Genomic DNA, 22,301 nt, shown 5'->3' with positions numbered 1-22,301 from the left:
TATAGAGACATTTAATTCTGTGTGTTATTGTTAAAGATTTTGAAATAATTGTATAAAGCCGATTAATATTTGTGTAAGTGTCCTGGGGCCCGTTTCTCAAAAGCTTGTAACTTGTAATATAAGTGGAAGTCCCTTTCTGACAAAAGCTGTCAAAAAGTGACATCCGCTTGTATTACAAGTTACAAGCTTTTGAGAAACGGGCCCCTGAAGTTACCAGTAATCACTATTTGTTTTGTTATTGAGAAAAGTTTGTATATAGCCTGAGCGATGGCGTCAAATTTTATTAAAGTATGTTATTGTTGAGTTTTTGTTTTTATTTTATAAAACATACTAGACTATCAGCCTTATTTATAAAAAAATAGAGCATAGATTAGATAGCACACTTTAGGTATGGATCAAAATAACAAATAACCTGAGAGATCTGCAAACTATAGTTTGTCAAAGGACTGTCTCATTTCAAACATAGAGGGAATCATACTTTCTTTGTTTGTACTAGCACCCAAAAGAAAAGGATGAGCATAGTTTTTTTTTGTTCTTATTTACTGACAAATTGGTTTGACCAACTATAGTTTACGTCTCGTGTTACAGTCGCCATCAGATCGGCCGAGCTGTAAATTAGCAATTTTGCGTCCTCAGCTTCTGATTGTAAATTATAAACGAATGAATAAACAATAATTTGCTCGATCACAAACTTATAATATAATCAGGTGGGTTTGGCGAGCCAATTTAATTTTTGCGTCCACTCCACATTGGCATTTTAATCTGATTGTGTAAAAAATTGTCCTGTCTGGATTGCCCTTTAGAAAAAAAGATCAACGCAAAGTTAAAGATCATGAAAAACGCTCCAACGCTGTCACATCAAGGTGACCTTCAAGTAAAACCAGTTTGACGTTTGCTAACCTATAAAAACTATTTTCATTTGGATATTCTACCCGCGAAGTCATGTATCCCGCACCCGAATTTACGTAAATAAATTCCGTAATACCTCTTACAGTGCCAACTCGCATCCTTCCACGTTTTACTTAGTGTTTTAAGTGATAAAACTGTGAACAGTACACTTTTTGTTATCGGTGATAACTCGCGTGTTTTTAATAGGTAAGTTGGAGATATATATGAGATGTAACGCCGCACAACGACGCTGCTTTTCATTCACGCGGCATGGTTAAAAATAGTTTTAAATACCTTCCGGTTTTACGACGTAATTTGTAAAACAAAACAGTACTTCGATTTACATTTCGAAGTTTTCTGTCGGTCAATATTTAAGATTACGTATTTTTTTACGTGCGTTATAGTTATCAGACTAGTTTCAGCGTACAATATTCTCGACAGTATCTGTTTTATTGTTATTGTTAAATTTTTATTTGATTTATTATCAATTTATCAATCATCAAGTAAAATTTGTTGTTTATTCAAATTATATTCATATTCATATCTTTATTTATAAAGGTAATTACACGTCAAGATTTGTTACATACTATTGGATTACATTTAGCTAAATTTAAATTTATTTTATTAAATAACATAGGTTAGAGGTAATTGTACATAAAATAAACTAACTTAACTAAATAAAACTAAATTAAAACTAAAAATTAATACTAAATAAAATTAAAATAAATGTAAATTATCACCATGGGCGTTAATAACCCGAAAGATTTAAACCAACGATTTTAGAGCCTAATTAGAGTATATGTACGAGTATAATCAGTTCAATGCAAATGTCAATCATGTGAGCTATTTACCTTATAATTTGACATGTCTTACATCATATGTGTATTTTTTTCCTTATTTTCTCGTAATGCATGTTAATTATAAGATGATTTTTTTTTTTAAAAGATGTGTCTCGCCTAGTTTGTTGCTGGTCCCATATTGGGATACCCTCCTCCGATTGAGGGGGGATTTAAATCTTCTCGGGGCAGAGGTGTAAGGTTGGAGTTGGTGCATGTAGCTTTATTTCGTCAAATAAAGCTACATGCACCGACAGCGCATTTCAGCGCAATTCATAAGCGCATTGTAATTATGCCTACTTGAATAAACTATCTTTTTAACCGACTTCCAAATCTAAAAGGAGGAGGTTATCAACAGGCATCGGAGTTTTTGTCGCATGGTAAGACTAATAGCAAGCTATGGAGTCGACATTTGCCATAAATGTAAACTCTTATTCATACTCATACTCATGATTCATTTTATTTAATATGAGAACAGATTACTAAATAGGTAACTATTTTTATTACGTATACGAGTTTAATTTATTATTAATTTTGAGCTGAGTGATAGAAAAATCACAAACAGTACATTGTATAACGGACCGGTCGGGATCATATATTATAGTTCCTCGTGGTTTTCTATCCAGTTCTGTATAAAGCTTGAAGTTCCAGTGGATTTCGTTTGATGAAGAATACTGTTGATATGTTTAAAAAAAAATGTATGTTTTAATTGGGTGAGTTGTACTTCACAACTCAAGCACAATATAGCAGATTTTTCATAGTCATATTGTAAATCGTTGTATGGCTCTATTCATGCCGAAATTGCAGCTATTTCTGGGTTAGGCATTAGGCATAATAATTAATTATGTATTCCACAACGTATTTACCACTTACAGATATAAATAACTACTACGCTTGCAATCACCAGTGATTGACACATGACAAATACTAATCAAATTTATCAGCGGTCAGTAGTTTGTATAGTTGTATGTTAGCAGCGATGTAGTTTGTATAGTTGTATGTTAAAATAGTTGAAGTTATGAATTCATAATGTAATAGAAAAATATTTTTTATATAATTTGACTAAGATAATATACACGACCGACCGCTCTAAAGGCATTTTAAGATAAATTAAATAAATGAGTATGAGTATGAATAAGAGTTTACATTTATGGCAAATGTCGACTCCATAGCTTGCTATTAGTCTTACCATGCGACAAAAACTCCGATGCCTGGTTATCAATTCGGTTGTATGTTTTTTTTTATTTTTTATCATATCTTATTATAAGGAAAATAGCTCACCCCCGCAGAACTCTGATCATAATTCATTATTTACAAGTTTATTAGTAAATTTTTGGGTGATTTGTATTTTGTTGTATAGATAGAGTCAGAAATAGAATAGGGATATTCTGTACTATATAATGGACCTATTGTTTTTGTTCTTTCTATTTCAATAATTCTATTTATTTTAAAATGCCGTGAGCAGTATATAATAAGCAAAAGAAAAACCGGCCAAGTGCGAGTCGGACTCGCGCACGGAGGGTTCCGCACCATCAACAAAAAATAGAGCAAAAAAAATCGTGTTATATATACTTAAATATATATTTTATTTTATTTTTAGTATTTGTTGTTATAGCGGCAACAGAGATACACCATTTGTGAAAATTTCAACTGCTATCGCGGTTCATGAGATACAGCCTGGTGACAGACGGACGGACGGACAGCGAAGTCTTAGTAATAGGGTCCCGTTTTTTACCCTTTGGGTACGGAACCCTAAAAATGAAGTCAGTGAAATAAGTAGTCAATAAAAAGAGAAAGTCAATAAAAGACATTCTCTTCAGATCATTAATTCTTGTACCTGTAAATAAAAACCTTGCTAATAAAATATGCAATGAAATGTACTTTCTCTGCTCTGTTTGCGTAACTTTTTTTATGTTATTTGCATACGTTGGAATGAAACCAAAATAAAAAGTTTTTAAATTCTGTTCGTCTAACTTTGCATTAACTAAGTGTGGCAGTGCCGCAATGCCATAAATGGTTTTGACTGTACATGATAAATAAACATATCAAATAAAATATATTTTTTTTTAAGTTTTTATCCCCCAAGTACCGGGCGCAACACATTGGCTCACCGGGGTCTCTCCCAGTAGTCGTCGGCAATGTCAAGGCTTCCTGGTAGAGTTGGGTTGGCAACAGGGATGTTGCGAATATCCGCATCCGCATCCGCAACCGCGGAACTTCCGCATTATTTTCAACATCCGCATCTGCATCCGCATCCGCATAAAATCCATGCGGATTTAATGCGGATGCGGATGTGGAACAGGTCGGTACAGGAACGTCTTAGCATCGGCGTAAGTGCTAGACTGCTAGGTAATTTAGTCATTAGCCAAAAAACCCTATTAGAAATGAGCAGTCAAGCGTGAGTGGGACTTAATGTACGGAACCCTTGGAACGTGAGTCCGACTCACACTTGTCCGGTTTTTTGAAATAAAAATGACTAAAATGTAATATTTGACGTTTTTATGTACCTATCTTGACATCCGCATCCGCGGATGTGAGCCTTTAAAAATCCGCATCCGCATCCGCGGATGTCAAAAAATCGGCATCCGCAACATCCCTGGTTGGCAAGAATAGCGCCGCCAACCCATCACGCAAAATAGGCGCAATAATAAGACGTCGAGTTGCGGAAACCGAGCCCGCGAGAACCTATACTATAACCTGGGGGGCGATTTTTGAATTTCGTCACTCGAAAATCGGTGGAAAACGGCGAAAAGCTGATCTTTGAAATACGAGCGATAGAAATTTGGAATCTAGTGGTATTGACCACTCGATTTCAATTTTATTAGTAGAATTTAAATCCCTAACAGTGGAGATATTATTGAACGAAATACACGAAATCGATTTTGTCACTCGAAAATCGGTGGAAAACGGCGAAATGGTCATTTTTGAAATTCGAGCGATAGAAATTGGGAATCTAGTGGTATTGACCACTCGTTTTCAATTCTATTAGTAGAATTTACACGCCTAGTAGTGGAGATATTACTGAACGAAATACACGAAATCGAGCGGTCGAATTTCAAAACTCGGTCCCCTGTCCCCCTTGCAAATAAATACGCATGGTTTTGGATAACTATTCTGTAGTTATTCCGTTTATCTCTTTAATAACGGCAGATAAGGCAGAGTTATATGCCTTTACATAATCAAAAACAAGATAATAGAATTGAAAGTGAATTGAGTACTGATAACATAGCATTTATTGTAAAAGTGTGTAAAGGTTAACCAACTTTACGTACCTAGATGCTTAATATTATCTAGCACTAGCGACCCGCCCCGGCTTCGCACGGGTTACACAAAACCTTAACAAATTATACACGTAAACCTTCCTCAAGAATCACTCTATTGATAGGTGAAAACCGCATGAAAATCCGTTCAGTCGTTTTTGAGTATATCGCGAACAAACATACAGACGCGGCGGGGGACTTTGTTTTATAAGGTGTAGTGATAGAGCGGTGAAAATACTATAATATTTTACGTTAAGATAAAATATCGCCAATTATTTAATCATCAAACTTGCTCACAAAATTTCACGAGAATCGGTTAAGAATTGCGACTGAAAACATTTTTGCCCAAGCTAAAAAGGATTCGCTAACTTAGGTCAATAAAATATTACTTACAAATATATATTTTTTACTTATATAATAATATTTCATAAATATTTTTTACATATACCACAGAATAAAATAATAATACTATATATAAGTACAGAAGACTCACTCTCTAACAAAACGCGACTGTTACGATCAGCACAGATATGGCCGCTAGGTGGCGACAGCGCCACGCGCGGCTTATGGCTTTCCCCAAAATTGGGGCCGAACGGATGTACTTTTAGCTACCTGTAGCAAAGCGACGAAATCGCGTCGCGAAGTGAGACACGCCTGCTTATACCTACTTAAACTCTTTAGTATTCATGCTACAACGGTTACTCTTATACTATCACGCGATCAACGGTAACGCACGTTTTACGGCCGCGATAAAGCGAGAGCCGCAAATGATATGAGATTGTATACACATACAGAATTACAGATGCATTCAGTTTACGTCAACATTCACGTAGTGGTTGCCGTTCGTAGTCGTTAACGTCATTTCTAAAACTAAAGGCCTCGTGACACCCTATTATATTGACGTATATTATATCTCAGGAGTCAGGACTGGCCTTACGGGCAGTAAGAATGGGGCATGAATGGGGCCAGTACAGCGGTGTGACACCGCTACAACGCGATTGGTTGATGAGTTCGAAGCAATCGCATCACGCGCGCGATTGGTCGCAACTAGTTGCGTTGGAATGCACGATTGGCTCGAATTCGTGAGTGACACCGCTGAACTAGTACCATAGTGCCCAGTGCCCGTAAGGCCCGTCCTGGGATATACGTTTATGCCTATTAAGTACAAATATTTGGCTTTCCATTATTCCTTTCCATGCGGTCTAGCATGAGTTGCGTTCTCGCGCGCGACTCCATACATCTAGCTAGCGCGACTTCAAGTATGGACTCGCGCGCGAGAACGCAAGTCATGCTAGACCGTCAGCTGTTCTATAAAGCCAGTTACCATTTTAGTTTTTCGTTTATAAATTATTTCCATTCCGCCATTGATAAAATATTCGCATAACAATTCCCACAAAGAGTATAATAATATATTGGTTTGCGAGTGTGATCTACGCTCTACACATGCGTGACCGCATGTTTGCACGAATGTCAACGATTGGAATTACGTTTGTTTATTCAAAGACCTAAACGTGCTATAGGCGTAGCGTAGGCGCCGTGTGATATGATAACTATGATAAGAAAGCATACTCGTTGGACAAACACGCATGTTTTGCGTATATCTACATAATATAATAGCTTATCTATAATTATATAATACGTAAACACGATATTTGGTGTTAATGAACACGCGTTTACAAGTTTTAAACATGATAATCTTGCACGCATCATGCTGTGATGTTGTGCGAATGTATAGGAAGTGTTGGAGGTGTGTCACATATATAAACAACTTTATACACATATACCTATACAAATATACCGTTTGACCTTATACATTATATAAGATAAGACCGTATACAGGCTGATTTCTGGGTCCTTATCCAAAACCACTTTACCTGACTTTGTAAATGATCCACGTTATCATAATAATGTGGTAGTATTTGATCAAAAGATAATTAGTTTTTTTTCCAGTAAAATTGATATTATATACTAAGTAATCATGGTCACCCTCTTTGTCATACGCTGTATATTATATGGAAAGTGACGAGACGTCACATTGACTAGGGTGACCAAATTGTATGCAGAAATGTTTTTTTTTCTTGTCATCTGAAAAATAACCATCATTATGGGTGATAAACAATAATTAACAACATCATTAGGCTCATCTTTTAATCGTGTATGATGTCTTGTTCTCTTGCTACACGACACGACCCCGACATCATTATAAATCAAATCAAATCAAAATTGTTTTTTTTTGTAAGAATAAGAATACAGAAAAAATTATAAATTAAACAAGTACGAGTCGGACTCGCGCACGGAGGGTTCCGCACCATCAACAAAAAATAGAGCAAAACAAGCAAAAAAAAACAAGCAAAAAAACGGTCACCCATCCAAGTACTGACCCCGCCCGACGTTGCTTAACTTCGGTCAAAAATAACGTTTGTTGTATGGGAGCCCCAATTAAATCTTTATTTTATTCTGGTTTTAGTATTTGTTGTTATAGCGGCAACAGAAATACATCATCTGTGAAAATTTCAACTGTCTAGCTATCACGGTTCGTGAGATACAGCCTGGTGACAGACAGACGGACGGACGGACGGACAGCGGAGTCTTAGTAATAGGGTCCCGTTTTTACCCTTTGGGTACGGAACCCTAAAAAAGAATTGTTGCCATTCGGTGTGCAAACTAACAATTATTCGTAAAAGTTCATTTAAAATACTTGCATGGAAAACCAACATTTTTCTTTTGTCAAGGCTGTATCTACTGTCACTAGTTTTTTCTTTTTGTATTGAAGTGGTAGACGTTAATAACCACATTTTGGATATTTGCCAGATCCAGCCACTGCTATGATATGATTTACAAGCACTCTCACGACGTTGTAGGTACCAGGGATGTTGCGGATGCAGATTTTTTGACATCCGCGGATGCGGATGCGGATATTTAAAGGCTCACATCCGCGTATGCGGATGCGGATGCGGATGTCAAGATTAGGTACTTAGAAAACGTCAAATATTACATTTTTAGTATTTTTTTATTTAAAAAAAACGAAACGTTTAGTATTTGAGCAAGAATAAGTATACTCGTAGGTGCGTTATATTTAATAAACAGTAACTTGGCCGACTTTTCTGGATCTAGACGATTTCGTTATAGGTCATGACGAAATTACCTAGCACTTACGCCGCCGCTAAGACGTTCCTGTACCGACTTGTTCGACATCCGCATCCGCATAAGCTCCGCATCGATTTTATGCGGATGCGGATGCAGATGCGGATGTTGAAAATAATGCGGAAGTTCCGCGGTTGCGGATGCGGATGTTCGCAACATCCCTGGTAGGTACTACTATAATTCCAACCCTCATTTCACCCCGTTGGGAGATGAATTTCGGGATAAAATGTAGCCTACGTCTTATTTTATCTGTAATATTATTTATACCTGAATATTATTTATCTGTGAGCCGAGTTTGATCTAAATCCGTACAGCCAAATGTCCAAAAATATAAAACTAGTAGAGTTCGGCCCAACAGAGAGTAGTAGGACTCATATATCGGGGTGATTAGAGATAAAACCGGGAATGACATATGTGTGATATTTTCTAAAAATACGCGAGACTTGAAGGGTGGTAGATAATCTATACAGGGACGGTGTAGAAATTGATTGAGGGCGCCACTTCCTACATAACTGTCACATTTTTGGCGGCAACATTTTAGGATCTTTTTAGTTCCATTTTATTTAATGTCTACTATTTTATGTCGCACTATATGAACGGCCTTGATTTGCCGCGCGCCGCTTGCGTACAGTCCACAGCCTAACGGGGCTTCTACACAACAAACTAAACCTTATTCCTTCTCCCACAGAGCACAATGTCGCGCGACAGGACCTCTCGCCGCTTCTACCGCTCAGAGTCCACGCACGACCTGCTGTCCTACATGGACAAGGGGCAGGCGGCTAGCGACGAGAACCGATGGACTTTCGAGACGGCCTGGGAGGCCGCTAACAAAGGTAAGTGCCAACACAAACATTGACATATATCTCAGTACGGGCCTTACGGGCACTAAAGGTTATATAGAACAAAAAGTTGACAGTTCCGAACAACTGACAGGCCGATATCGTCCGGCGGACTGATAATCAGTGGGTCCCTTAAAAATGGTAGGTAGGTAGGTACTAGTTCAGCGGTGTCACTTACGAATTCGAGCCAATCGTGCATTCTAACGCAACTAGTTACGACCAATCCAGTTGCGTATTGACACAAAGCATTAACCATTAGTAGGTACTTATTTAACTTTGACATTTAAAAATAAACCTAGATATGTGTTTGTATAATATTAATAACCTTGGTAACCGAAAATGACATTTAATACAGAATTTAATTTCTCGAACATTATTTTAAGTGTTAAGTTAAATTAGATATGCATGCATTATAATTGGTATACTCACTAGAATAAAATACATATATATAAGTAGGAAATTGGGTACCTCATAAGTACTAACATTATGCGCCCTACCCGGGTGTCATGTACTGACTACATTCTACTAACATCTTCTGTAATGCACATGACTTTTAATGTTAAATAAATGAAATGAAATGAAATGAAATAAATCGCGCGCGTGATGCGAACTGGATGCTGATAAGCAATAATGTGTCAACCCGCAAAAATTTTAAAAATGAGATTTTAATGCCATATTGTAGCTGGTCAGCTCGACTTCATTTTGCAAAAATGCCCTTAGTGATTTGAAATTTATAAATATTCCAAAAGAAGGAAAAAAGGTTAACACAAATCCGTTAACGTGTGTTGTCTATTTAGCATTAATGCGTTTAGTGCCTTAACTTATTGCAGTAATGGCCAGACCGCTTACTAAAATGTCAATAATGTCTTAAGAGAGGTTAACTCATTATTGCGGAAATCACATTCCATTAGTTCTGTTTTACCAGAAGCACTATGAAGGTAAATGTTGCTAAAAATGGTGTTTATAATAAGTAATTTTACAAATTTAGTGCACAAATATGTTAATTGTTGCGGTTTTAAAGAGATAAATACTAATGCCGATCGAAATAAGGTATTTACAAAGCGTAATCATATTCGTTTGAAGGGTTTTGTTTTTGAGGAAAGTTCGCCGAATTAAACTAAACAAAACGGCAAAGTGCTGTAGTTTTCCTAAGCAATTCATTTTTAATGCCAATTTGAATGTATGTGCTCTTGTAAAATAATGTCATTTTTATCATTATAGTGATTTTAAATAACTTATTACACTTGAATCATTTTTGCAAATTGATAAAAATATCATATCTATGCATTATGAGGTTTGATTGATTATTGTAAAACAAAATTTACGATATTTTAGTATTTAACCACAACAAGTTATGTGCTATAACATGTTGATTATAAGTTCAAAGGCAGATTTACACAATTAGCAAAACTGTGTTAAGTATAATGACACGTTCTTGAGAAAGTTTGGCGTCATGTTGCAATTCGCAATAAACAAAAAGGGGATTATTGCGACAAATTTAAATTTATTACGAAAATTATTAGTATGAATCAATAGTATTAATTGTATTTAAACTGACAAATACAACAGTTTAATCAAAATCTTTAATTTTTAGAACAAACACTCAAAAACCGCGAAAAAATCTTTAGATGCCATTTTCTCAAAATGGTGCTTATGTGGGTAAACACATTATTGCTTATCATCATCCAACTCATTAACCAATCGCGATGTAGCTATGTCACACCGCTGTACTGGCCCCATTCATGCCCCATTCGTATTGCCCGTAAGACCAGTCCTGAGATATATATCAATGGTAAGAAAGAGTGGTAATTCCATACATCAGTTTTCTTACCAAAACGCGAGTAATTTCGTAGTCGAGTCGTGTCAAGTAGCGGACATTATCAGTTCTGCTAATTGACAATAGATGTAGCGGCAAACAAAAACTTTAATGCTCGACAATTTTTAGCTAATATTGTAACCGGATTAACCGAGCGCGGATAGGTAAATGAAGTGATTCTATTGATTTATAATTCATAACAAGCGTATCTCTGGTGGAAACGCAGCCTACCTATTTCACCGACTGTACATTTTCTTATCCTACCTAGTTTGTATGTCCTGTTACGTTCTATTACCCTTACGAGACATCTCAGTAACTTAATACGCGCATTGTGCTTGCTCACGACCCTTCACAAAGACGGAGTGAACCTGTTTGTGTTTAGGATTGTCTTACTACTACCTAAAGTCTCGTTCGTTTGTGCTTACGAATAAGTACTTACTTAGAGCGTAGAGAATTATAGTAAGACAAGAGTGCTCACTCCATACATCAGTTAGACTATTAATTTCAGTGTCTAATCTAGCATCGAGTAGCGGAACTATCAGTACTGCTACTTGACAATAGATGTAGCAGCGACCGGAAAGTCTTATCTCAACAGCATAAGACTTTCCGGTCGGTGCTACATCTATTGTCAAGTAGCAGTACTGATAGTTCCGCTACTCGATGCTAGATGCTAATAGTCTTTTTGGTACTAAAACTGATGTATGGAGTGAGCAATCTATGTATTTTTTTCTCTATGCTTAGAGTCTGTGCGGAAAGAGAAGAGTCGTAGAATGTATTGGTTACCATATAATTCACGACTCTTTTCTTTACGCACAGACTGTAGAAGTCTAGATTTTAATAATCGACCTTTAATGTAATATATTTGGTGTTAAATAAAATTTATCTTTCTCTCTCTCTCTCATATTCTGTTCTATTCTTACAGTTGGTGGCATCTACACTGTGATCCGGTCGAAGGCCTATGTGTCCGTCGAGGAAATGGGAGAAAACTACTGTTTGCTAGGTAACTAATAGCACAGAATAAATAATAGTACTAGGTACAGAAGACTCACTCTAACAAAACGCGTCTGTCACGATCAGCACAGATATGGCCGCTAGGTGGCGACAGCGCCACGCGCGGCTTATGGCTTTCCCCAAAATTGGGGCGGAACGGGTGTACTTTTAGCTACCTGGAGCAAAGCGACGAAATCGCGGAGTGAGCCACGCCTGACTTGGGTCTTAGGTTAGGGCATAGAGAAAAAATACATAGAGTGCTCACTCCATACATCAGTTTTAGTACCAAAAAGACTATTAGCATCTAGCATCGAGTAGCGGAACTATCAGTACTGCTACTTGACAATAGATGTAGCACCGACCGGAAAGTCTTATGCTGTTGAGATAAGACTTTCCGGTCGGTGCTACATCTATTGTCAAGTAGCAGTACTGATAGTTCCGCTACTCGATGCTAGATGTAGACACTGAAATTAATAGTCTGAACTGATGTATGGAGTGAGCACTCTTGTCTTACTTATTTCTCTATGACGTAGCCCTATTCTCTGAAGTCTCCCAGCGGTCTCTATTAAAGATACACCCAGATAAAGAAATAAATCAATATTGTAGGATAGATCGACCTTTTTTTTTTTCATAGCCCAACCTAGTCCCACGGTAAGTTCAATAAGGCTTAGGTTGTGGGTCCTAGTCGGCCTAGACGACGATTATACAGGGTGGCCTTAGCCATTGGACAAACCCTGAAATCTCAGGAATGCTCTAACGTTAATATGTTTTTAATTAGAACAAAAGATAAAAAAAATTCAAACAAAAGTTATTTCCAATAATCGACAACAAAAAGAAACATACTGTATTCATAATTGGCAGTACTTTTGACAATTTTTCGAAAATGTGCGGCAATGATGACATTTGTCAAGTCATCTTATTAGTGACATAAATAAAAAAGAGAATGAAAAAGGTCGAGGAAGGTTTCATACTATTTATTACCTCAGGCGGTCTAGCATGAGTTGCGTTCTCGCGCGCGACTCCATACATCTTGTGCGACTTCAAGTAATGCATAATATGTATGTTTAATTCTAGAGATAGTTCGAAAAGTGGATAATATGTGTAATACAAGTGTACTAATTTTATGATACTGACTACATACATATGTATTAACAGTATAAGTGTCTTGGCTATAGCTGTAAACTTATACTTAGTGTTTACCTGAATAAAGAATAAAGAACTCATGCTAGACCGTCAGGAGCTACAACACATACAGGCTGCTCCAAAGTAAAAAATCGTAATTTGTTAATTTCTTCGTACACCGATTGTTATGATACTTTGTATACTAGCTCTAAATACCCTAATGCATATGTACATTTCGACTTTGTCCGATGACTAGGGTCGCCCTGTATAATGTGTAGTTATACAGTGTGAAAAGATAAGTCGGGTCCTGGAGGGAAACTACCTTAAATCCTTAAGCTGGCTCATTTTACTTAATGGAGACATTCCTTTATTTTTTAAAAGAAACAAAACTGCATTCAAAGTATTTTTCTTTTTTTCTTCAATTTGGCTTGTCTAAAAAAATCTTGTGTACTAAATATTACATTTTATGGATATTTTGTACGACAGACGAGTTTAAGACCTAATGTTTCTTGAAAAAATGTTATCATTAACATTAACTGTATCGACTAGTAGAATAAAATTGCGAGTTTTTATTTTTTGGAATTTTTAGTCGGTTCGAGTCCCGGGCGAGGCAAGCGAGTTTTAGAAAATCTTTCAATGCAGTTTTGTTTCTTTTAAAAAATAAAGGAATGCCTCCTTTAAGTAAAATGAGCCAGCTTAAGGATTTAAGGTAGTTTCCCTCCAGGGCCCGACTTATCTTTCCACACTGTATATAATTAAATATATCTGATTGATCTGACTGATTAATTTGTCTATATTTCTATTGTATAGTTGCTTTATATCTTTCTAATTCTTTCCAATTTTTAGTGTATTTTCCCCATTCCTTTTTGTGTAATATATGTATGTTTATCCTATACATTTTGTATGTATTTATATCCTTTATCTTTCTGGTATCTTGTTGTACATTTTGCTGCATTTGTCACCCTCTTTTCACTTTCTCCTCTCATCTACTCAAAGGTTAACTGGAAGAGATCCCTCAAAGGGATAAGTTCGCCTTTGTACTTCTTGCTAATTGTATGTTATTTTTAATATGTCTTTTTGTACAATAAAGAGTTTACTACTACTACTACTACTATATTGAAGGACATTGTCGCTACAGGTCCGTACAAGGAGCATTGTGCTCGTCAGGAGGTTGAGGAGCAGGACTTCCCCCCCAACTCCCCCCTCGCGGTCGCCGTCAACGCCATGAGGAGCCAGGGCTACAAGGTACACATATACATACACATTAACATATTCCCAATAGTAGTTTGTGTTACAAGGGATCAAAATGATATATTTCCGTCAAGGGCGTACATTGAATCTTGAGCGTAATGAGGGATTCAAGTGTTAACGCCCAAGACGAAATAATTTTGATACCGTGTGACACACTACTTTTCACATCAACTATGAGGAAAATAAAAAAAATCTTAGTGTTGACACAATCTGATGCTTAAACAGATTATTTAACCTAAATAAATAATGTGCAAAAAAATGTAAAAATAGTGTGCTTGAACAGAAAAGTGCCACTTTGATCCCTCCTAGCAGGGAGGAAAAAGCTCTTTTCTGAATAGGAGGTGTGAAAAAAGTATTTCTTTTTAGGTACTACACCCATAGAGAATTAAATAAGCATAGAGTGCTCACTCCATACATCAGTTTTGTTACCGAATTGACTATTATTTTCGTAGTCGACATCTAGCGTCGAGTAGTGGAATCATCAGTACCGCTACTCGACAATAGATGTCGCGGCGACCGGAAAGTCTAATGCTCAACAATTTTCAGCTAATATCATAACCGGATTAACCGGAACTCAATTTTCAACTCCTTCTGCTTGTAATATTAGTTCTAAATTGTTGAGAAATACACTTTTCGTCAGTCGCGACACACGTGACATCTATAGTGTGTCAAAGGTCTGTTTGATTTCAAACATTGACAGAGAGAATCATACTATCTTTGTCTTACACTAGTACTAGCACCCAAAAGAAAAGGATGAGAATAGTTTTTAGGGTTCCGTAGCCAAATGGCAAAAAACGGAACCCTTATAGATTCGTCATGTCTGTCTGTCTGTCCGTCTGTCTGTCCGTCTGTCTGTCCGTCCGTATGTCACAGCCACTTTTCTCCGAAACTATAAGAACTATACTGTTGAAACTTGGTAAGTAGATGTATTCTGTGAACCGCATTAAGATTTTCACACAAAAATAGAAAAAAAAACAATAAATTTTTGGGGTTCCCTATACTTCGAACTGAAACTCAAAATTTTTTTTTTCATCAAACCCATACGTGTGGGGTATCTATGGATAGGTCTTCAAAAATGATATTGAGGTTTCTAATATCATTTTTTTCTAAACTGAATAGTTTGCGCGAGAGACACTTCCAAAGTGGTAAAATGTGTGTCCCCCCCCCCCTGTAACTTCTAAAATAAAAGAATGATAAAACTAAAAAAAATATATGATGTACATTGCCATGTAAACTTCCACCGAAAATTGGTTTGAACGAGATCTAGTAAGTAGTTTTTTTTTTATACGTCATAAATCGCCTAAATACGGAACCCTTCATGGGCGAGTCCGACTCGCACTTGGCCGCTTTTTTATGTTCCTATTTACTGACAAGATTTGGTTGACCCAGTATAGTGTCGAGTAGCAGTACTGATAATTCCGCTACTTGACGCTAGATGTCGACTACGAAAATAATAGTCGTTTAAACAAAACTGATGTATGTTGTGAGCACTCTATGTTTACTTATTTATCTATGGTAAACCCTAAAAACATGCAATGAATTTGTGACTCGCGTTTTAGTGGATTTTGATTTCGCATATATTGTTATTACTAGCGATCCGCCCCGGCTTTGCACGGGTTAACAAATTATACATAAACCTTCCTCTTGAATCACTCTAAATCCGCATCAAAATCCGTTGCGTAGTTTTAAAGATCTAAGCATACAGACAGACAGCGGGAAGCGACTTTGTTTTATACTATGTAGTGATAATGACCAGTGTAGGTACTGGGTGTTGTGCATCCTGTATGTAAAGACGGTCCCTGTCATAAAGGGACCCGTCTGAAAATCGGCGCTGGGTATATATCTAGAGTCAGACCAAGAATAGTCTGCAGCGGATTTGATAGCCCACGCAGTGCAAGTGTTATTTTAAACGTCAAACTTCTATGAAATTATGACGTATAAATGACACTTGCACTGCGTGGGCTATCAAATCCGCTGCAGACTTTTTTTGGTCCGACTCTAGACATATATCTGGCAAAAGCTGAGATTGGTACTCATTGCCTGTACCGATATAAAATTCTTGTGCATGTTTTTGTATAATTGTGAAATGAAGTGTATATTGTTTTCTCTCGTGTATTCTTTTATGGTACTTGTGGCAATAAAATTTTATTTTTTTATTTTAATTTTTTCCCAGCTCCACACAGGAACCTGGCTGGTGGACGGTAACCCTCAGATAATCCTCTTCGACATCGGCTCGGGTGCCTGGCAGCTGGACGGGTACAAACAGGAGCTGTGGGACACCTGCTCTCTGGGCATCCCACACCTGGATATAGAGGCCAATGATGCTGTCATACTGGGGTTCATGGTCGCGCAGTTCATTACTGAGGTGAGACGAAATATAACAGTCACTCTATATGTCTCACTCTAACTACAAGAAGCTGTGGGACACCTGCTCTCTGGGCATCCCGCACCTGGATATAGAGGCCAACGACGCTGTCATACTGGGGTTCATGGTCGCGCAGTTTATTACTGAGGTGAGACGAAATATAACAGTTTCACTCTATATGTCTCACTCTAACTACAAGCAGCTGTGGGACACCTGCTCTCTGGGTATCCCGCACCTGGATATAGAGGCCAACGACGCTGTCATACTGGGGTTCATGGTCGCGCAGTTTATTACTGAGGTGAGACGAAATATAACAGTTTCACTCTATATGTCTCACTCTAACTACAAGCAGCTGTGGGACACCTGCTCTCTGGGTATCCCGCACCTGGATATAGAGGCCAACGACGCTGTCATACTGGGGTTCATGGTCGCGCAGTTCATTACTGAGGTGAGACGAAATATAACAGTCACTCTATATGTCTCACTCTAACTACAAGAAGCTGTGGGACACCTGCTCTCTGGGTATCCCGCACCTGGATATAGAGGCCAACGACGCTGTCATACTGGGGTTCATGGTGGCGCAGTTCATTACTGAGGTGAGACGAAATATAACAGTCTCTCTATATGTCTCTAACTACAAGCAGCTGTGGGACACCTGCTCTCTGGGTATCCCGCACCTGGATATAGAGGCCAACGACGCTGTCATACTGGGGTTCATGGTGGCGCAGTTCATTACTGAGGTGAGACGAAATATAGCAGCCTCTCACTCTAACTACAAGCAGCTGTGGGACACCTGCTCTCTGGACATCCCGCACCTGGATATAGAGGCCAATGACGCTGTCATACTGGGGTTCATGGTGGCGCAGTTCATTACTGAGGTGAGACGAAATATAACAGCCTCTCTATATGTCTCACTCTAACTATATCTGTCTCCCTTTACATACTAAGAATGCATCGCGCTCTAATCTCTATATGCAATTGACTAAGCCCCACGGTAAGCTCAAGAAGGCTTGTGTTGTGGGCACTGACAATCCAACCTCTAGACTGAGCTTAGGCCAATTCTTTCATGAAACCGATGCTGCCAAAAATACGGGGGTGCGGGGGACGAGGTGAGCGAATCCCGTGCCGTGATTGGTCCGTTCAAAGACACGGACCAATCACGGCACGGGATTGACTCGAAGATGGAGTAACGCTACCGTATGTGTGGCAGAGGGGGTAGCGCGACTAAGCTATGTCTAGAGGTTGGATTGTCTGTGGTTGTGGGTACTCGATATATAAACAATACTTAAATACATAGAAAACAATCCTGACTCAGGAACAAATATCCGTGCTCATCGCACAAATAAATGCCCTTACCGGGATTCGAACCCAGGACCATCGGCTTCATAGGGTAGTGACTAATTTATAACATACATAAACCTCGTGCCGCCCAATGTACATTAGGATGTACACACAGTTTCGATGCAATGTCAACCTTAATTAAAAACAAATTAGGTAGCATTTCATTTGTCTCTTAAACTTTTAGAACAAATGAAATTCAACCTAATTGAAAATACAACAAGATTCAAACTTCCTTGGCTATAATAAATCAAATCGGAGCCGGAAAGTTGGGTACCCTTCCTTGTTAGACTCAAGTAGCCAGGCAAAACTATGCCTAATCGCGTTGTAATATGGTTGAAACTGTGTTGCAGTTCAGGAAGGCCGCAGAAGGCTACAGCGACACCCCGCCCCGAGTTGTGGCTCACTTCCACGAGTGGCAGGCCGGTGTAGGTCTCATCGTACTTAGGTAAGTACAGACATAGAGAAAAAAATACATAGAGTGCTCACTCCATACATCAGTTTTAGTACCAAAAAGACTATTAGCATCTAGCATCGAGTAGCGGAACTATCAGTACTGCTACTTGACAATAGATGTAGCACCGACCGGAAAGTCTTATCTCAACAGCATAAGACTTTCCGGTCGGTGCTACATCTATTGTCAAGTAGCAGTACTGATAGTTCCGCTATTCGATGCTAGATGTAGATACTGAAATTAATAGTCTAAACTGATGTATGGAGTGAGCACTCTTGTCTTACTATATTTCTCTATGGTACAGATGAGAAGATAAGATACACAATACCATAGAGAAAAAAATACATAGATTGCTCACTCCATACATCAGTTTTGATGCCAAAAAGTCTATTAATTTCAGTGTCTAGCATCGAGTAGCGGAACTATCAGTACTGCTACTTGACAATAGATGTAGCAGTACTGATAGTTCCGTAATTAATAGTCTTATGGAGTGAGCACTCTTGTCTTACCACAGAATAAATAATAGTACAGAAGACTCACTCTCTAACAAAACGCGTCTGTTACGATCAGCACAGATATGGCCACTAGGTGGCGACAGCGCCACGCGCGGCTTATGGCTTTCCCCAAAATTGGGGCCGAACGGATGTACTTTTAGCTACCTGTAGCAAAGCGACGAAATCGCGGAGTGAGACACGCCTGGTCTTACTATATTTCTCTATGACAATACATATGACGGAGAGATACGCGATGGCGGTGGGCGTAGTACCTTAATGTATTAACTTCACAGCGATCTCTAGCACGGTCCGATCAACTCTGCCGGCGGAGCCTAACCGCTCCCGCCTAATCGATTGATACCAACATAACGACAAAACTGCCACCTCGTACCGAACTTCACCCAAGTTGAACCACTTTGATTTGAACCTTTCGTCTTAGATCAACAATACGCCAATAGACGGCGTGGCTCTCAACACAACTTGATTAATTTCTTTACAACTAAGTAATACGTAGCGAAACATTGCTAATCTACTTTATACAGGCGTTTAAAGCTATGAACTGTAACACTGCAATACGTCCTTCTGGTGTCTCGCTCCGACATATATATATACCCACCCTGTATATATATATATATATATATATATATATACAGGGTGGCCCATTTAGATCGGTCAGTATGGAAAAGTCTGAAACTATAAGACATACGAAGACCTGTTCTTAGGAACCATGTCATCGATTTTAATAAAAAGAAAAACTGCATCCATTTACTTATAAAAAAACCTTTTTTAAATGCAGTTTAAGGCACAGTATGTATGATTTACGATGGTTACTAGTGCTGCACTCTGGCGATAGAACATTGCAGTAATATCACAGAATAAATAATAGTACTAAGTACAGAAGACTCACTCTCTAACAAAACGCGTCTGTTACGATCAGCACAGCTTTCCCCAAAATTGGTGTGGAACGGATGTACTTTTATCTACCTGTAGCAAAGCGACGAAATCGTGGAGTGAGACACGCCTGGTAATACCCCCTATTTTATACTACTCTATTGGTAACTGATTTATGTATGTTTGTCCACAGAGTACGTCACGTAGACGTGGCCACGGTGTTTACGACACACGCCACGCTCTTGGGCCGGTACCTGTGCGCTGGCAACACTGACTTTTACAACAATTTGGACAAGGTAATATATATCTGGATCAGGGATGTTGCGGATGCCGATTTTTTGACATCCGCGGATGCGGATGCGGATTTTTAAAGGCTCACACCCGCGGATGCGGATGTCAAGATAGGTAGGTAAGATAAAAAACGTCAAATATTACATTTTAGTAATTTTTATTTCAAAAAACCGGCCAAGTGCGAGTCGGACTCGCGTTCCAAGGGTTACATTAAGTCCCACTCACGCTTGACTGCTCATTTCTAATAGGTTTTTTGGCTAATGACTAAATTACCTAGCAGTCTAGCACTTACGCCGATGCTAAGACGTTCCTGTACCGACCTGTTCCACATCCGCATCCGCATTAAACTCCGCATCGATTTTATGCGGATGCGGATGTTGAAAATAATGCGGAAGTTACGCGGATGCGGATGCGGATATTCCCAATATCCCTGATCTGGATACATGGATACCATACACAATAAGGGCTCATTTAATACCTAAATTTTGAATGAAATTTTGATTGTGACTTATTCTTCATACTTATTCAATTATTTCGTAATGTAAAAAAACTGACAATCACAATATAAATCCCTGACAATCTACCATGTGTAATTTTAAGTGAAATTGTATATTGTGAGATAAATAAATCATATCATATCATATCATATCATTTAGACGCTCGCATGCTAGTTTCATTACATTGCGGGTTTTAATCGGTCGGTTGAATTTGACGTAAGGGGCTATTCATAAATTACGTCATTTCAAATTGGGGGGAGCCCTGCTCTGGACATTGGATGATGGTAGCATGACGTAGAAGGAAACGGGGTCATTTTAAGCATGATTTTTGGATGATTTTAGGGGGGGGGGGGGTCAAAAATCGACAAAAAGATGACGTAATTTATGAACAGCCCCTAACCAAGAGTCCGTAATGAAACTAAAATCGTATGCGAGATCACGCTCCGTCTAAATCAGCCCTAACAGTCGTCTATACAAGGCATAGAGAAATATAAGTAAAGAAAGAGTGGTAACTCCATACATCTTCTTACCAAAACGCGAGTTATTTCGTAGTCGACATCTAGCGTCAAGTGGCGGAATTTATACTGCTATTCGACAATAGATGTCGCGTCGAACGAAACTCTAATGCTGAACAATTTTCAGCTAATATTATAACCGGATTAACTGGAACTCTATTTTCAACTCCTTCTGCTGATAATGTTAGTTGTAAATTGTTTTAGTAGTACATTTTTCGTCAGTAGCGACACTTGTGACATCTGGTGTCAAGTAGCGGTACTGATAGTTCCGCTACTTGCCGCTAGAAGTCGACTACGAAATAACTCGCGTTTTTGTAAGAAAACTGATGTATGGAGTTACCACTCTTTCTTTACTTATATTTCTCTATGGAAGTAATTTTTGCTGTCTCGTTTCAGTTTTCAGTGGACGAGGAGGCGGGAAAGAGACAGATATACCACCGCTATTGCATGGAGAGAGCGGCTGCGCACATGACACATATTTTCACCACAGTGTCAGACATTACAGGTACCTAGAGTCTCGCTTTGCTCATGATTCTAAATTAGAATTACTCGTTAAGCTCATTGTTTTTTTATGTGGTTTATTGTTGCACAAATCTGCATTAAAAAATAAAATAAAATAAAAACATTCATCAACATTGTGACATAATTTTTGAAAATTTACATTTTCGAAATTAATCTTAAAATAAGTATTTGTTTAAGGTTACGAGGCCGAACATCTCCTGAAACGCAAGGCCGACATCATCACACCAAACGGCTTGAACGTCAAAAAGTTCTCAGCACTCCACGAGTTCCAGAACCTCCACGCGTTAGCCAAGGACAAGATACACGAGTTTGTCAGGGGACATTTCTACGGGTGAGTCTCTTGTGGTCACTTAACGGCCATCGTCACACCAAACGGCTTGAACGTGAAGAAATTCTCAGCACTCCACGAGTTCCAGAACCTCCACGCGTTAGCCAAGGACAAGATACACGAGTTTGTCAGGGGACATTTCTACGGGTGAGTCCCTTGTGGTCACTTAACGACCATCGTCACACCAAACGGCTTGAACGTGAAGAAATTCTCAGCACTCCACGAGTTCCAGAACCTCCACGCGTTAGCCAAGGACAAGATACACGAGTTTGTCAGGGGACATTTCTACGGGTGGGTCTCTTATGGTCACTTAACGGCCATCGTCACACCAAACGGCTTGAACGTGAAGAAATTCTCAGCACTCCACGAGTTCCAGAACCTCCACGCGTTAGCCAAGGACAAGATACACGAGTTTGTCAGGGGACATTTCTACGGGTGAGTCTCTTGTGGTCACTTAACG

At 38.6% G+C, this 22,301-nt stretch overlaps 1 protein-coding gene across 1 annotated transcript in view; it reads left to right on the top strand.

Moving 5' to 3' along the window:
- Positions 1-841: 841 nt before the first annotated feature.
- The window catches only part of LOC134660514 (glycogen [starch] synthase), a 43,991-nt gene continuing 22,531 nt past the window's right edge, over positions 842-22,301 (top strand). Inside the window, exons 1-9 of the mRNA XM_063516287.1 lie at positions 842-1,095; positions 8,817-8,961; positions 11,706-11,783; positions 14,034-14,140; positions 16,320-16,511; positions 18,203-18,297; positions 19,882-19,984; positions 21,388-21,496; positions 21,691-21,844. Of these exons, the coding sequence (XP_063372357.1) occupies positions 8,823-8,961; positions 11,706-11,783; positions 14,034-14,140; positions 16,320-16,511; positions 18,203-18,297; positions 19,882-19,984; positions 21,388-21,496; positions 21,691-21,844 (977 nt within the window). The 5' untranslated portion in view covers positions 842-1,095; positions 8,817-8,822. The remainder of the gene's footprint in view (positions 1,096-8,816; positions 8,962-11,705; positions 11,784-14,033; positions 14,141-16,319; positions 16,512-18,202; positions 18,298-19,881; positions 19,985-21,387; positions 21,497-21,690; positions 21,845-22,301) is intronic.

This window comes from Cydia amplana, chromosome 27, assembly GCF_948474715.1.
Source record: "Cydia amplana chromosome 27, ilCydAmpl1.1, whole genome shotgun sequence".
Classification (NCBI taxonomy): domain Eukaryota; kingdom Metazoa; phylum Arthropoda; class Insecta; order Lepidoptera; family Tortricidae; genus Cydia; species Cydia amplana.
Note: the sequence above shows the minus strand (reverse complement) of the source record. Positions and strands in the feature narration are given on the sequence as shown.